General features: G+C 44.8%; 1 protein-coding gene across 1 annotated transcript in view; it reads right to left on the bottom strand.

Annotated features, from left to right (window-relative positions):
• Positions 1-14,278, bottom strand: part of phf2 (PHD finger protein 2) — a 137,429-nt gene extending 123,151 nt beyond the window's left edge. The window contains exon 1 of the mRNA XM_045223648.1: positions 13,597-14,278. Coding sequence (XP_045079583.1) covers positions 13,597-13,694 — 98 coding nt within the window. The 5' untranslated portion in view covers positions 13,695-14,278. The remainder of the gene's footprint in view (positions 1-13,596) is intronic.
• Positions 14,279-16,884: the final 2,606 nt, after the last annotated feature.

Below are 16,884 nucleotides of genomic sequence, written 5' to 3'. Positions count from 1 at the left end.
TACCAGTGATACTCGTTAGTATTGTGGCAAGGAAACAAAACACCAAGCAGATTTCATTTCTTTAGGAAAACAGCCCTTAGGTTGGAAACAAACATCATGTTGACATCCTGAGTCATATTTATTTATTTTCCAAGCTATACCACGCAATATTTTACATGCAGCAGGTTTTTAAAGGAACAAAGAGTTTAGTCTGCTTTGGGTTTTCATTTTTGCCCTCCCCCGGCTTGGACTCTATAGGGATATTAACCGAGGGGGCTTTCACACCAAATTGGGTTTGGAGCGTTTTTTTCCAAACCTTAGTTTGGTTCGTTTGGACTGTTGTGGGCACTCTATCTGCTTTCAGGAGTGCATTAAACAACACACTGTGGTTCGCTTAGAAAGGGTGGTGTCGGTCCGATTTAAATTCGTACCATGGTGCGGTTCGCTGCAGGTGAGAACGCAGTCCGGACCAAACACAGGAAAAGAACCAGAGTAGTGCAGTATTATTGGTTGTTTGACTGGGAACAGGACCAGAGCAGTATTATTGGTTGTTTGACTGGGAACAGAACCAGAGCAGTGCAGTATCATTGGTTGTTTGACTGGGAACATTTTGATGAAATACACGCAGCATCATAACTTCATATCTCTGAAACATTCAGTGGCAGCGCATTTATGAGCTCACCCTGCAGATCAGGGGACCGGGGCTATACAGGGGATATAGGCTCCTGAATATAGCCTACTCACGTCGCAGTTACAGCCGCTACCGTGCCGTTACCTCCCGCATGTTGTTAGAAGACCAAAGCGACTATGAAGACTGGGACACACAAGTGAAGCTTCATGACGATCATAGACGGATTTAACGTGAGCATTTTTGTCCAATAAAACGAATGACTGTCATAGTCGTGATTTTGTTTAGGAATGTTAGTTTTTTTGACATTTGTAATTTCTAAACGGTTTACCTGATATGGATGAAAATACCCTCAAATTAAAGCTGACAGTCTGCACTAAAGTGCTGCAGTACAGAGCCAAAACAACAAAACATTTCACTGTCCCAATACTTTTGGAGCTCACTGTACCTCGTACCCCTGCACGTCGACTCGGTACTGGTAACCTGTGTATATAGCCAAGTTATTGTTTCTCATTGTGTATTTATTCCTCTTGTTTTTACATTTTTTTTCTCTACATTGTTGGGAAGGACCCGTAAATATTTCACTGTTAGTCTAAGTTACACCTTCTGTTTACAAAGGAACCAACACTTTGAACCAACACAGCTGAAACACACAGAGATACTAGGCTACATGAACACAGCTGAAACACACAGAGATACTAGGCTACATGAACACAGCTGAAACACACAGAGATACTAGGGTACATGAACACAGCTGAAACACACATAAATACTAGGCTACGTGAACACAGAGAAATACTGGGCTACGTGAACACAGAGAAATACTGGGCTACGTGAACACAGAGAAATACTGGGCTACGTGAACACAGAGAAATACTGGGCTACGTGAACACAGAGAAATACTGGGCTACGTGAACACAGAGAAATACTGGGCTACGTGAACACACAGAAATACTAGGCTACGTGAACACAGAGAAATACTGGGCTACGTGAACACAGAGAAATACTGGGCTACGTGAACACAGAGAAATACTGGGCTACGTGAACACACAGAAATACTAGGCTACGTGAACACAGAGAAATACTGGGCTACGTGAACACAGAGAAATACTGGGCTACGTGAACACAGAGAAATACTGGGCTACGTGAACACAGAGAAATACTGGGCTACATGAACACAGCTGAAACAAAGTCAAAAGAGGGCGTCAGCATAGCAATCAATACCCGTTTTAATAAATACCTGTTTTAATCAATACCTGTTTTAAAATGCTCTGATAACAATGATAATGATTTTGAGACCCATCTGTCCATGTGAAGCAACACACCCTACAGTAGAATGAACCATGTGTCTATTAGCCAACAGCCAGTCCAAGCTTCCTCACCCTACAAAAACAGGTTTAGGCTCCTGCCCTATGGACCGTTCTGGCTGGACCAGGTTTAGACTCCTGCCCTATGGACCGTTCTGGCTGGACCAGGTTTAGGCTCCTGCCCTATGGACCGTTCTGGCTGGACCAGGTTTAGGCTCCTGCCCTATGGACCGTTCTGGCTGGACCAGGTTTAGGCTCCTGCCCTATGGACCGTTCTGGCTGGACCAGGTTTAGACTCCTGCCCCATGGACCGTTCTGGCTGGACCAGGTTTAGGCTCCTGCCCTATGGACCGTTCTGGCTGGACCAGGTTTAGGCTCCTGCCCTATGGACCGTTCTGGCTGGACCAGGTTTAGGCTCCTGCCCTATGGACCGTTCTGGCTGGATCAGGTTTACTCAATCAATCACTCAAACTTACAAAACATGAATCAAAGTAATATTTATATGACAGACTGACTGGTAGGAACTTTATTGAAAGTGCATTGCGGCCTCCCGAGTGGCGCAGCGGTCTAAGCCACTGCATCGCAGTGCTTGAGGCGTCACTACAGACCCTGGTTCCATCCCAGGCTGTGTTACAACCGGCCGTGACCGAGAGTCCCACAGGGCGGTGCACAACTGGCCCAGCGTCGTCTGGGTTAGGGGAGGGTTTGGCCCAGCGTCGTCTGGGTTAGGGGAGGGTTTGGCCCAGCGTCGTCTGGGTTAGGGGAGGGTTTGGCCCAGCGTCGTCTGGGTTAGGGGAGGGTTTGGCCCAGCGTCGTCCGGGTTAGGGGAGGGTTTGGCCCAGCGTCATCTGGGTTAGGGGAGGGTTTGGCCCAGCGTCGTCCGGGTTAGGGGAGGGTTTGGCCTAGCGTCGTCCGGGGTTAGGGGAGGGTTTGGCCCAGCGTCGTCCGGGTTAGGGAGGGTTTGGCCCAGCGTCGTCTGGGTTAGGGGAGGGTTTGGCCCAGCGTCGTCTGGGTTAGGGGAGGGTTTGGCCCAGCGTCGTCTGGGTTAGGGGAGGGTTTGGCCCAGCGTCGTCCGGGTTAGGGGAGGGTTTGGCCTAGCGTCGTCCGGGTTAGGGGAGGGGTTTGGCCCAGCGTCGTCCGGGTTAGGGGAGGGTTTGGCCTAGCGTCGTCCGGGGTTAGGGAGGGTTTGGCCCAGCGTCGTCTGGGTTAGGGGGAGGGTTTGGCCTAGCGTCGTCTGGGTTAGGGGAGGTTTGGCCCAGCGTCGTCTGGGTTAGGGGAGGGTTTGGCCCAGCGTCGTCTGGGTTAGGGGAGGGTTTGGCCCAGCGTCGTCTGGGTTAGGGGAGGGTTTGGCCCAGCGTCGTCCGGGGTTAGGGGAGGGTTTGGCCTAGCGTCGTCCGGGGTTAGGGGAGGGTTTGGCCCAGCGTCGTCCGGGGTTAGGGGAGGGTTTGGCCTAGCGTCGTCCGGGTTAGGGGAGGGTTTGGCCCAGCGTCGTCCGGGTTAGGGGAGGGTTTGGCCCAGCGTCGTCCGGGTTAGGGGAGGGTTTGGCCCAGCGTCGTCTGGGTTAGGGGAGGGTTTGGCCCAGCGTCGTCTGGGTTAGGGAGGGTTTGGCCCAGCGTCGTCTGGGTTAGGGGAGGGTTTGGCCCAGCGTCGTCCGGGGTTAGGGGAGGGTTTGGCCTAGCGTCGTCCGGGGTTAGGGGAGGGTTTGGCCCAGCGTCGTCCGGGTTAGGGGAGGGTTTGGCCTAGCGTCGTCGGGTTAGGGGGAGGGTTTGGCCCAGCGTCGTCCGGGTTAGGGAAGGGTTTGGCCCAGCGTCGTCCGGGTTAGGGAAGGGTTTGGCCCAGCGTCGTCCGGGTTAGGGAAGGGTTTGGCCCAGCGTCGTCCGGGTTAGGGGAGGGTTTGGCCCAGCGTCGTCCGGGTTAGGGGAGGGTTTGGCCCAGCGTCGTCCGGGGTTAGGGAGGGTTTGGCCCAGCGTCGTCTGGGTTAGGGGAGGGTTTGGCCTAGCGTCGTCCGGGTTAGGGGAGGGTTTGGCCCAGCGTCGTCCGGGTTAGGGGAGGGTTTGGCCCAGCGTCGTCCGGGTTAGGGGAGGGTTTGGCCCAGCGTCGTCCGGGTTAGGGGAGGTTTGGCCCAGCGTCGTCCGGGTTAGGGGAGGGGATTGGCCCAGCGTCGTCCGGGTTAGGGGAGGGTTTGGCCCAGCGTCGTCCGGGTTAGGGGAGGGTTTGGCCCAGCGTCGTCCGGGGTAGGGGAGGGTTTGGCCCAGCGTCGTCCGGGTTAGGGGAGGGTTTGGCCCAGCGTCGTCCGGGTTAGGGGAGGGTTTGGCCCAGCGTCGTCCGGGTTAGGGGAGGGTTTGGCCCAGCGTCGTCCGGGTTAGGGGAGGGTTTGGCCCAGCGTCGTCCGGGTTAGGGGAGGGTTTGGCCCAGCGTCGTCCGGGTTAGGGGAGGGTTTGGCCGGGGCTTTACTTGGTTGCAGTGATGAGACCAGATTGAAACTGGGGGTAAAAACTATAAAAATATAATAATAATAATAAATAAATAAAGTGCATTGCAACACAATAAAATATGTTGGATGTGATCACTGAATGACAGACCAGTGGCTGTATGTAGAAAGCATCTCAAGTGTAGGAGTGCTGATTTAGGATCAGTTTTGCCTTTTAGATCACAATGAATAAGATTATATGGACAGGGGGTCCTGTTCCTAGATCAGCACTCCTACTCTGATACAGCCTGTGTTGACTGGATGACAGAACAGACCTCGGCAGAGCACCAAACGACAGACCTCGGCAGAGCACCAAACGACAGACCTCGGCAGAGCACCAAACTACAGACCTCGGCAGAGCACCAAACTACAGACCTCGGCAGAGCATCAAACTACAGACCTCGGCAGAGCACCAAACGACAGACCTCGGCAGAGCACCAAACGACAGACCTCGGCAGAGCACCAAACTACAGACCTCGGCAGAGCACCAAACGACAGACCTCGGCAGAGCACCAAACTACAGACCCCGGCAGAGCACCAAACGACAGACCTCGGCAGAGCACCAAACGACAGACCTCGGCAGAGCATCAAACTACGGTTTAGTGTTTGTTTATCAATGCTTCAGTGCAGATCAACATAATAACAACAAGAGCTTCATCTCGTTCTCAGCAAAGATCCTACTTTCATCAAGTGTTTCACATAGCCTATAGGCCAGATGGTATTCAACTCTTACCTTATGAGGTCTGATGCCTGCTGGTTTTCTGTCCTACCTGATAATTAATTGCACCCACCTGGTGTCCCAGGTCTAGATCAGTCCCTGATTAGAGGGGAATCACCCACCTGGTGTCCCAGGTCTAAATCAGTCCCTGATTAGAGGGGAATCACCCACCTGGTGTCCCAGGTCTAGATCAGTCCCTGATTAAAGGGGAATCACCCACCTGGTGTCCCAGGTCTAGATCAGTCCCTGATTAGAGGGGAATCACCCACCTGGTGTCCCAGGTCTAAACCAGTCCCTGATTAGAGGGGAACAGTGGAACTGGCTGTGAGGTCCAGAGTTGAGTTTGAGGGCTGTAGGCTAACCCACTGTCATAACAACCATCAGTCAAACAAAGCTACAGTGTGTCATTGGCCTACAGTGTGAAACTGGCCTACACACAATACCCCATAATGTGAAAGTGGAATTATGTTTTTAAATTTTTTTACAAATTAAAAAAGCTGAAAAGCTGAAATGTCTTGAGTCAATAAGCATTCAACCCCTTTGTAATGGCAAGCCTAAATAAGTTCAGGAGTAAAGATGTGCTTAACAAGTCACATAATAAGTTGCATGGACTGACTCTGTGTGCAATAATAGTGTTTAACATGATTTTTGAATTACCTAATCTCTGTACCCCACACATACAATTATCTGTAAGGTCCCTCAGTCGAGCAGTGAATTTCAAACACAGATTGAACCACAAAGATCAGGGAGGTTTTCCAACGCCTCGCAAAGAAGGGCACCTATTCTGCCCCTTAAGCAAAACAGCAGTAACTGCTCAGAGTGAAACTGAGAAAGATTACTTCAAACTTTTTTTCTTGTCCAGCCAAATGAATTATAGGCAGATCCTTGGAGATGATTAACTCTTTGCAGTTACTGCAAATATGACACCCCCATTTTCTCCATAACACAATGGAGGCAGGATATTTGTTCACATGATAAAGCATGCATTTAATGTATAAAAAAATATAAATAACTAATTTTTGACCAAATATGCAGTTACTGCTCTTTTGCTTGGTAGTATTGTTAGATGGGTAAAAATACAATAAAATGCAGACATTGAATATCCCTTTGAGCATGGTGAAGTTATTAATTACACTTTGGATGGTGCATCAATACACCCAATCACTACAAAGATACAGGCGTCCTTCCTAACTCAGTTGCCGGAGAAGAAGGAAACCGCTCAGGGATTTCACCATGAGGCCAATGTTGACTTTAAAACATTTACAGATTTAATGGCTGTGATAGGAGAAAACTGAGGATGGATCAACAACATTGTAGTTACTCCACAATACTAACCTAAATGACAGAGTGAAAATACCACTGTACAGAATAAAAAATATTCCAAAACATGTATCCTGTTTGCAATAAGGCTCCAAAGTAAAACTGCAGAAAATGTGGCAAAGAAATTAACTTTATGTCCTGAATACAAAGTGTTATGTTTGGGGCAAATCCAACACAACACATCACTGAGTACCACTCTTCATATTTTCAAGCATGGTGGTGGCTGCATCATGTTATGGGTATTGCTTGTCATCGGCAAGGACTAGGGAGGTTTTTAGGATAAAAAGAAACGGAATAGAGCTAAGCACAGGCAACATCCCAGAGGAAAACCTGGTTCAGTCTGCTTTCCACCAGACACTGGGAGATGAATTCACCTTTCAGCAGGACAATAACCTAAAATACAAGGCCAAATCTAAACTGGAATTGCTTACCAAGACGACATTGAATGTTCCTGAGTGGCCGAGTTACAGTTTTGACTTAAATCGGCTGGAAGATCTATGGCAAGACTTAAAAATGTCTGTCTAGCAATGATCAACAACCAACTTGACCTAACTTATAATAATAATATGAAAAGATTGTACAATCCAGGTGTGCAAAGCTCTTAGAGACTTACCCAGATAGACTCAAAAAATGACAGTTTACATCCACTTAGGTTGGAGTCATTAAAACTCGTTTTTCAACCACTCCACAAATTTCTTGTTAACAAACTATAGTTTTGGCAAGTCGGTTAGGACATCTACTTTGTGCATGACACAAGTCATTTTTCCAACAACTGTTAACAGACAGATTATTTCACTTATAATTCACTGTATCACAATTCCAGTGGGTCAGAAGTTTACATACACTAAGTTGACTGTGCCTTTAAACAGCTTGGAAAATTCCAGAAAATGATGTCATGGCTCTAGAAGCTTCTAATAGGCTAATTTACATCATTTGAGTCAATTGGAGGTGTACCTGTGGATGTATTTCAAGGCCTACCTTCAAACTCAGTGCCTCTTTGCTTGACATCATGGGAAAATCAAAAGAAATCAGACCTCAGAAAATAAATTGTAGACCTCAACAAGTCTGGTTCATCCAAACGCCTGAAGGTACCACGTTCACCTGTACAAACAATAGTATGCAAGTATAAACACCATGGGACCACGCAGCCGTCATACCGCTCAGGAAGGAGACGCGTTCTGTCTCCTAGAGATGAACGTACTTTGGTGCGAAAAGTGCAAATCAATCCCAGAACAACAGCAAAGGACCTTGTGAAGATGCTGGAGGAAACAGGTACAAAGGTATCTATTTCCACAGTAAAACGAGTCCTATATCGACATAACCTGAAAGGCCGCTCAGCAAGGAAGAAGCAACTGCTCCCAAACCGCCATAAAAAAGCCAGACTACGGTTTGCAACTGCACATGGAGACAAAGATCGTACTTATTCGAGAAATGTCCTCTGGTCTGATGAAACAAAAATAGAACTGTTTGGCCATAATGACCATCGTTATGTTTGGAGGAAAAAGGGGGTTGCTTGCAAGCCGAAGAACACCATCCCAACCGTGAAGCACGGGGGTGGCAGCATCATGCTGTGGGGGTGCTTTGCTGCAGGAGGAACTGGTGCACTTCACAAAATAGATGGCATCATGAGGAAGGAAAATTATGTGGATATATTGAAGCAACATCTCAAGACATCAGTCAGGAAGTTAAAGCTTGGTCGCAAATGGGTCTTCCAAATGGACAATGACCCCAAGCATACTTCCAAAGTTGTGTTAAAATGGCTTAAGGACAACAAAGTCAAGGTATTGGAGTGGCAATCACAAAGCCCTGACCTCAATCCTATAGAACATTTGTGGGCAGAACTGAAAAAGCGTGTGCGAGCAAGGAGGCCTACAAACCTGACTCAGTTACACCAGCTCTGTCAGGAGGAATGGGCCAAAATTCACCCAACTTATTGTGGGAAGCTTGTGGAAGGCTACCCGAAACGTTTGTCCCAAGTGAAACAATTTAAAGACAATGCTACCAAATACTAATTGAGTGTATGTAAACTTCTGACCCACTGGGAATGTGATGAAATAAATAAAAGCTGAAATAAATCACTCTCTCTACTATTATTCTGACATTTCACATTCTTAAAATAAAGTGGTGATCCTAACTGACCAATGACAGGGTATTTTTACTAGGATTAAATGTCAGGAATTGTGAAAAACTGAGTTTAAATGTATTTGGCTAAGGTGTATGTAAACTTCCGACTTCAACTGTATGTTAAACAATATTATTGCTCACAGAGTGAATCCATGAAACGTATTATTTGACTTGTTAAGCAATTTGTTACTCCTGAACTTATTTAGGCTTGCAAAAACAAAGTGGTTGAATAATTATTGACTCAAGACATTTCATCTTTTCATTTTTAATTAATTTGTAAGAATTTCTAAAATCATAATTCAACTTTGGCATTATGGGGTATTGTGTGTAGGCCAGTGATAAAACATCTACATCTCAATTTAATCCATTTTGAATTCAGGTTGTAACAACAAAATGTTGAAAAAGTCACGTAGTGTGAATACTTTCTGAAGGCCCTGTAATTCTGCAGGAGTTAATTTCAAATTAGGCTACATGTAAGATATTATAGGCCTGTCAGTGTCCAGATTGCAGTTAGTATTCCATTTAACCCATCTCAAGTTCAAAGGTATAATTTTAGCTCTCTCATTTGTTGGCAAAGTAAACATGTTATAATGCGATACACAGTGGCTTGCGAAAGTATTCACCCCCCTTGGCATTTTTCCTATTTTGTTGCCTTACAACCTGGAATTAAAATGGATTTTTTGAGGTTTGTATCATTTGATTTACACAACATGCCTACCACTTTAAAGATGCAAAATATTTTTTATTGTGAAACAAACAAGAAATAAGACAAAAAAACTGAAAACTTGAGCGTGCATAACTATTCACCCCCCCAAAGTCAATACTTTGTAGAGCCACCTTTTGCAGCAATTAAAGCTGCAAGTCTCTTGGGGTATGTCTCCATAAGCTTGGCACTGTTATTTTTGCCCATTCTTCAAGGCAAAACTGCTCCAGCTCCTTCAAGTGGGATGGGTTCCGCTGGTGTACAGCAATCTTTAAGTCATACCACAGATTCTCAATTGGATTGAGGTCTGGGCTTTGACTAGGCCATTCCAAGACATTTAAATGTTTCCCCTTAAACCACTCAAGTGTTGCTTTAGCAGTATGCTTAGGGTCATTGTCCTGCTGGAAGGTGAACCTCTGTCCCAGTCTCAAATCTCTGGAAGACAAACAGGTTTCCCTCAAGAATTTCCCAGTATTTAGCGCCATCCATCATTCCTTCAATTCTGACCAGTTTCCCAGTCCCTGCCGATTAAAAACATCCCCACAGCATGATGCTGCCACCACCATGCTTCACTGTGGGGATGGTGCTCTCGGGGTGTTGGGTTTGCGCCAGACAAAAGCTCAATTTTAATCTCATCTGACCAGAGTACCTTCTTCCATATGTTTGGGGAGTCTCCCACATGCCTTTTGGCGAACACGAAACGTGTTTGCTTATTTATTTCTTTAAGCAATGGCTTTTCTCTGGCCACTCTTCTGTAAAGCCCAGCTCTGTGGAGTGTACGGCTTAAAGTGGTCCTATGGACAGATACTCCAATCTCTGCTGTGGAGCTTTGCAGCTCCTTCAGGGTTATCTTTGGTCTCTTTCTTGCCTCTCTGATTAATGCCCTCCTTGCCTGGTCTGTGAGTTTTGGTGGGCGGCCCTCTCTTGGCAGGTTTGTTGTGGTGCCATATTCTTTCAATTTTTTTATAACCCAACCCTGATCTGTACTTCTCCACAACTTTGTCCCTGACCCGTTTGGAGAGCTCCTTGGTCTTCATGGTGCCGCTTGCTTGGTGGTGCCCCTTGCTTAGTGGTGTTGCAGACTCTGGGGCCTTTCAGAACAGGTGTATATATACTGAGATCATGTGACAAATCATGTGACACTTAGATTGCACACAGGTGGACTTTATTTAACTAATTATGTGACTTCTGAAGGTAATTGGTTGCACCAGATCTTATTTAGGGGCTTCATAGCAAAGGGGGTGAATACCTATGCACCATCACTTTTCCGTTATTTATTTTTTAGAATTTTTTGAAACAAGTTATTTTTTTCTTTTCACTTCACCAATTTGGACTATTTTGTGTATGTCCATTACATGAAATCCAAATAAAAATCCATTTAAATTACAGGTTGTAATGCAACAAAATAGGAAAAACGCCAAGGGGGATGAATACTTTTCCAAGGCACTGTACATAAATGAGATATTTCTATATATTTTCATTTTCAATAAATTAGCAAAAATTTCGAAAATACATGTTTTCACTTTGTCATTATGGTGTGTTGTGTGTAGATGGGGGAGAAATAAATACTATTTAATCAATTTTGAATTTTGAATTCAGGCTGTAACAACTAATCCTGTAAATATTATAAAACTGTATTTTCTGAGACATCATTTTAACTGACAGGTGGGAGTGAACAGACTGACACAGATTTAAATCAAGGAGTATGAATACTTTCGGAAGGTACTGTATCTGTTCGCCATGAATTTGTGTAGTGGACATGAGTCGGTCACGGTTGCTCATGGTCACGTGATGACGTAGCCCCGCCTGCGACTTCCAAATCTGTATGACCATAAGCCATAAGACAATTTTATCTTGGTCTAATGGTCAAGACGTTGTTTTTTCCCCCAATGGGAGACCCGGGTTCATATCCCATCTTATTAGGCCTATGGTCACACTGCATAACACACTAATTAAAACATCAGTAACATGTCAGATCGGATAGGCCTTGATGGTTCATATAGGCTAGTCTAATGTGCTTAATTTGCAGTAATAGCCTTTAATACATGTCAATAACAGCCTTATGTCATTATGATGCAATGTTACTGAGAGCAGCCGGACACTGACAGAGACAGTAGCGTAGACTGCAGGCCAAGGGAGATTACAACTCCAACTCTATTTATGACAGAAACTGTAAAAAGCCAAGCAACATGCTACTGATATCTGACAAAAACAATAAATAAAAAAAGAGCAAACAACCATGGGTAAACATAAACTGATAGGGAAGCTGCCCACACCTCACATCAGCTCAATTCAATGTAATATCTCATCATGGTCTACAAATGTGATACAGTGGAGAAACTGAAACGTCCATATTGGTTTAGCTTGATGCTGCAAGCCAGACCAGGTTAGTGTGTCTACCATGAACACCCTGCTCTACTGTCAATAGTCCCAGTCTTCCCAGTACATTAAATCATGTAGTAATCAGACAGACATACAGACAGACAGACAGACAGACAGACAGCAAAGGAGATGCAGGAGAGAGGGAGAGGGGACAGGGATCATCATGTCTGACCTGATCAATCAATTATGTAAATACATTGATCACTTATCAGCTATTAAGTATGCACAGTACCAGGCATGCATGTTGGGGATGAATTAATAGCCTAGCCCACGTAGCGTAATAGTAGTTTAATTAGATATTGTACCTAGCTAGTTCAGTAAGGGCAAACCCTTAGTATGAAGAGTGAATTATAGAGACCATATTATGGGCTATTAGGCTAGTAGATTCAACAGTGTCAAGCTAGGGACAATAGCTAATGTGCCATCATCATCAGACTAGACCGCGGCCATAAATAAGCACAATATCTCAGCTGAGACCTCCGGGTGGACCTGCATTGCTTTGATGCTTTCTCGTATCCGCCAAGTTTCGTGATATTCACACATTTACGTCATTTAGCAGACGCTCTTATCCAGAGCGACTTACAAATCACACAAATAATAAGGCATCGCTAAACTCGTATCGATGATTTGAGCGATACATTTATTCTAAACGAATGTTCGGCCGATGATCCAGTACATTGTAGCAGGCAGCGGGACACGGAATTATACATTGTATCTATCCAGCCTTGCACAAAAGGGTTAACGTTAACGCGCGTAAATATCTTCCTTTGATTTGAAACGCCAGTTTACTATTTTCTGTTTGCAATAAGTGATCGAAATAGAAAATGATCCGATTCCCACCACTAGTAAGGGATGACTGCCCTATAATGGGCCATTAAAACGTACAAAGGACATCAAAACAAAATCAAAATGGATCAATAAAAAAAAAAAGCGGCAGACCTGCATTATTATCGGCGAATAGAGTGGTTTCAAATACATGCCGTGAAGATGTAATCTTCAAGTAATTTGCACATTTTCCCAGTAAAAATCTAGACATTTTCCCAGTAAAAATCTAGACATTTTCCCAGTAAAAATCTAGACAACGCTGCAATGTCTATCAATGGGCTAGCCGACTAAAGTCAACCGCACCATTTAGATGGAGTTGTGCAGCGACTAGTGTGGGCGGACTGGAGTTCCGATGTCACATAACATTTAAGTTATCAAAAACGAGGGGTTTCAGCACCCAAAGAAAAGCACGCATTTACACATTACATTATCCTGTGTAAATACCGGTTATTCTTTGGGGGCTGAAATCCGTAGTTTTTTAAATAAAAACGTAATTTGATGTGACATCGGAAGTTCAGTCCGCCCACACTAGTCGCTGCACAACTCCATCTAAATGGTGCGGTTGAGTTTAGTCGGCTATCAATGGGCTGGTATTCAAACCGCCTGGCTGGAGGGGAGCGGGCTATTGTCACAGGAGAGTTGGGCTCCTACTTTTCTAAACGCTTTTAGAACGTCACCAAGCAATAAAACAATAAACGGACAAATAAAACACCATTGTACGTTGTGATTTTGACCGCGGGTCAATGTGAACATGAAGTAGATTGAAAAGTGCAGCCTCGCGGCTGTCGGTTCAGACACCGACTGTTCCGTTCTGTCCTACGGTCGTTCGCTGCCTCGCCACAACAACGCTACCGTAGCCACACGAGATATAGCTGCGAAACGATTATGTAAATACAAACAGAATTATCCAAACACACACTTAAATATTTATATGACTACATTGTTCGCAAAAATATTTTAGCGCTAATGTCACAACCCGAGTCATCTATATTTAACTCCGCCTTCTTCAAGCGGCCTCGCTCTTGTTGCAATTCAGATGTGGACAGCGAATGTTCAACATAAACTGTCAAACGCGAAAAACACACTACAAAATACAATGCAAACGGACAGAAAATCACCCCAATAGGTTCAAACAATTACCTTCCGTGAAACCAGTCCTTGCAGGCATCACATTCGATCATAAACTGAGTAACGTCGTACGGCAATCTGCAGATGCAATATACTGGTACAGTCGCCATGTTTGATAATTCACAACAACGTTGGATAGGAGGGAGAGCCGGAGCAGGAACTCTCCTGCAACAAAATACAATATGAAAATCTTCCACAAGCAGAAGCTAGCCCGTTCCGCTGGACATAAATTTAAATCCCAAAATCCACCATCCGCTGATGTTGCATTGAGTTGGTTATCGTGCTGAGGATGTAGTGCCGAGGTCGATAACGTTCCTGAAGGGCATCATTGTTTTCCTGCCCCCTGGTCCCTGTACAGTATTGAGCCGCTCATAAACCAAGAGAAACTCTATCGTTGTTGCATTGTAATATCTGTTACGTCAGCGTGTAAAACCGTGAATTCGTCGTCGCTGGCTCGCATCAGATTAATGAATCTCGTGAACGGTGCAGCTGTTTCAGCGGGGATCCCGGGACGTTCCAAACCGTTAAGCGTTCGTACGGTTGTCGGTAGAGAAATTTACCGATTTTTACCTGCTCGATCAAATACGGATTGTGTCCGTATCACCGAGGGACATAACGGAGATGAGATGGAGCCAACCGTTCTCATGATTATAATGCATCCATATATAATCTATATTTGTCTTATATCAATCCGTTTGAATTCATGTAAATATATTATGTAATCTAAAATAAAGATCACATCAACTGTTTATCCCCATTGTCCTCTGTTTGTACTCTGAGCTGCATGCAACAACAAAAAGGCAATATCAAAATGTAATTATCCATTTCAGAATTTTTTTATTTATTAAATCTAATAAAAGTGATGGATCAAAACGAAGTAAAAGACAATCTATTTTCCAGTTTGTGGCATTGACACACTTAGCCCTTGATCATGACTTTCAGTTCCATTACATTAGACGTCTTCTGTACTGGGGAGTTTTGCTAAGAGCCCCGAAGCTCGGTCAGAACATTAACACGCATCGCTTGCAGGACGGTTTTGAATGCAGAAGGACCTTATCTTTCATTTCAGCCAGAAATAATAATAATAATAAAAAAAAGGTTAAATTGAAAAACACATTTATAGGGTTAGTGTTTGTGCTCCCACGCAGCCACATCGCCATGTTACAGCCTTTACGAAGACCGACAGAAGACAGAAGGACCACCTGTGCTAATGAGCTATCTAGCGTGCTCCTAACACCTGTGTGGAATAATGGAAGGCGGCCAGAAACGCGTCCGCTGCAACTGTGATAAAGCCGGTTAAAAAACAGCGCAGTAAGTGTATATTTTGCATTTGTGAAATTATTTTGATGTGATATGAAAGTTAAGGGCTTTATGTTTCTAGAACCGTACCGCAATTGAGAACGATTCACGTTTAGATGGAGTATGTGGCTGCTTTGGCTGTCAGAGCAAGTCTACCTCTGAAAATAAAGATACTAGGTCCTTAAGGAATAGTGGAAGGCTCCTTAAGAGCACATCTTGGGCTAAGACACACTATGAGATCAAATGGGGGTAGAGACTGATATTATCATTAGTGGTTTGAAGTGCAACTGACTTTTCCTTAGATCATTACAAATGAATAACGGTCATCCGATTGTTTCACTGACTGGATAGTTGTGTTGTTGTTGTTTTTAAATCACACTGCTTTGCTTTATCTTGGCCAGGTCGCAGTTGTAAATGAGAATTTGTTCTCAACTGGCTTACCTGGTTAAATAAAGGTGAAATAAATAAATAAATAAATAAATAAATAAAATAGCTACAGTGGATAGCTGTGAATAGCTACTGTACATTTAAAATGACATTGATACGTTGTATTATGATGAATGACCCTGCTACACAGGTCAGGGTCAAACCCTGATGGTGATGATAACAACGGTATTACTGTGTTGTATAGTTGAAATGTATCATAATGTATATTCTCTCTTTTTGTTATACTTTGTGAAAAATGTCAAAGATTGATCACAAAAAAACAGATAGGCAAAACCCCCAATGATAGGATGTATTATATGACAATAAAAAAGCACATATACATTGAAGTTATACTAAAATAATATACTTTTATTAAGCATTGTAAGTTGCATTCAATTGCCTTCAAATACACCACAATCAACAATCTCCAACCCAGCAGTAGTTCATTCTTTTACAACCCATGAGTTTGGCAGAAAACTCTTGTCAACTTACTTCAAGGTATCCTAAATAGCTCTTACATACAGGTATCCTATATAGCTCTTGCAGGGTGGCTGGGGGGTACATCATTTCTCTGTTCACTAAAGGTGTGACGAAAAGCTTCAGGAGGAGAATTACATGGAAAAGTAGTTATTAATGATTCTGGTAACAGAAGTACAATAAGTCTGAATTAAACACTAAAAGTAAACATCCAAATTTACTTGCTTTATGCTAAAGTCTCTCTGAGGGACGGGCATCGTGCCGACACATCTCAGCTACATAAAGGGGCTTGTTCAGATCAAAGCTTTTTATAACAGGGTTTTATATATGACTGTATCCCAAACGGCACCCTGTTCCCTACGTAGTGCACTCCTTTAGACCAGGGCCCATAGGACACTCCTTTAGACCAGGGCCCATAGGACACTCCTTTAGACCAGGGCCCATAGGACACTCCTTTAGACCAGGGCCCATAGGACACTCCTTTAGACCAGGGCCCATAGGACACTCCTTTAGACCAGGGCCCATAGGACACTCCTTTAGACCAGGGCCCATAGGACACTCCTTTAGACCAGGGCCCATAGGACACTCCTTTAGACCAGGGCCCATAGGACACTCCTTTAGACCAGGGCCCATAGGACACTCCTTTAGACCAGGGCCCATAGGACACTCCTTTAGACCAGGGCCCATAGGACACTCCCCTTTAGACCAGGGCCCATAGGACACTCCTTTAGACCAGGGCCCATAGGACACTCCTTTAGACCAGGGCCCATAGGACACTCCCTTTAGACCAGGGCCCATAGGACACTCCCTTTAGACCAGGGCCCATAGGACACTCCTTTAGACCAGGGCCCATAGGACACTCCCTTTAGACCAGGGCCCATAGGACACTCCTTTAGACCAGGGCCCATAGGACACTCCTTTAGACCAGGGCCCATAGGACACTCCTTTAGACCAGGGCCCATAGGACACTCCTTTAGACCAGGGCCCATAGGACACTCCTTTAGACCAGGGCCCATAGGACACTCCTTTAGACCAGGGCCCATAGGACACTACTTTACAGAGTCCCACTTGACCCATATCACAACTCTCCTCCCCCCT

The sequence above is a fragment of the Coregonus clupeaformis genome, chromosome 12 (genome assembly GCF_020615455.1).
Source record: "Coregonus clupeaformis isolate EN_2021a chromosome 12, ASM2061545v1, whole genome shotgun sequence".
NCBI lineage: Eukaryota > Metazoa > Chordata > Actinopteri > Salmoniformes > Salmonidae > Coregonus > Coregonus clupeaformis.
Note: the sequence above shows the minus strand (reverse complement) of the source record. Positions and strands in the feature narration are given on the sequence as shown.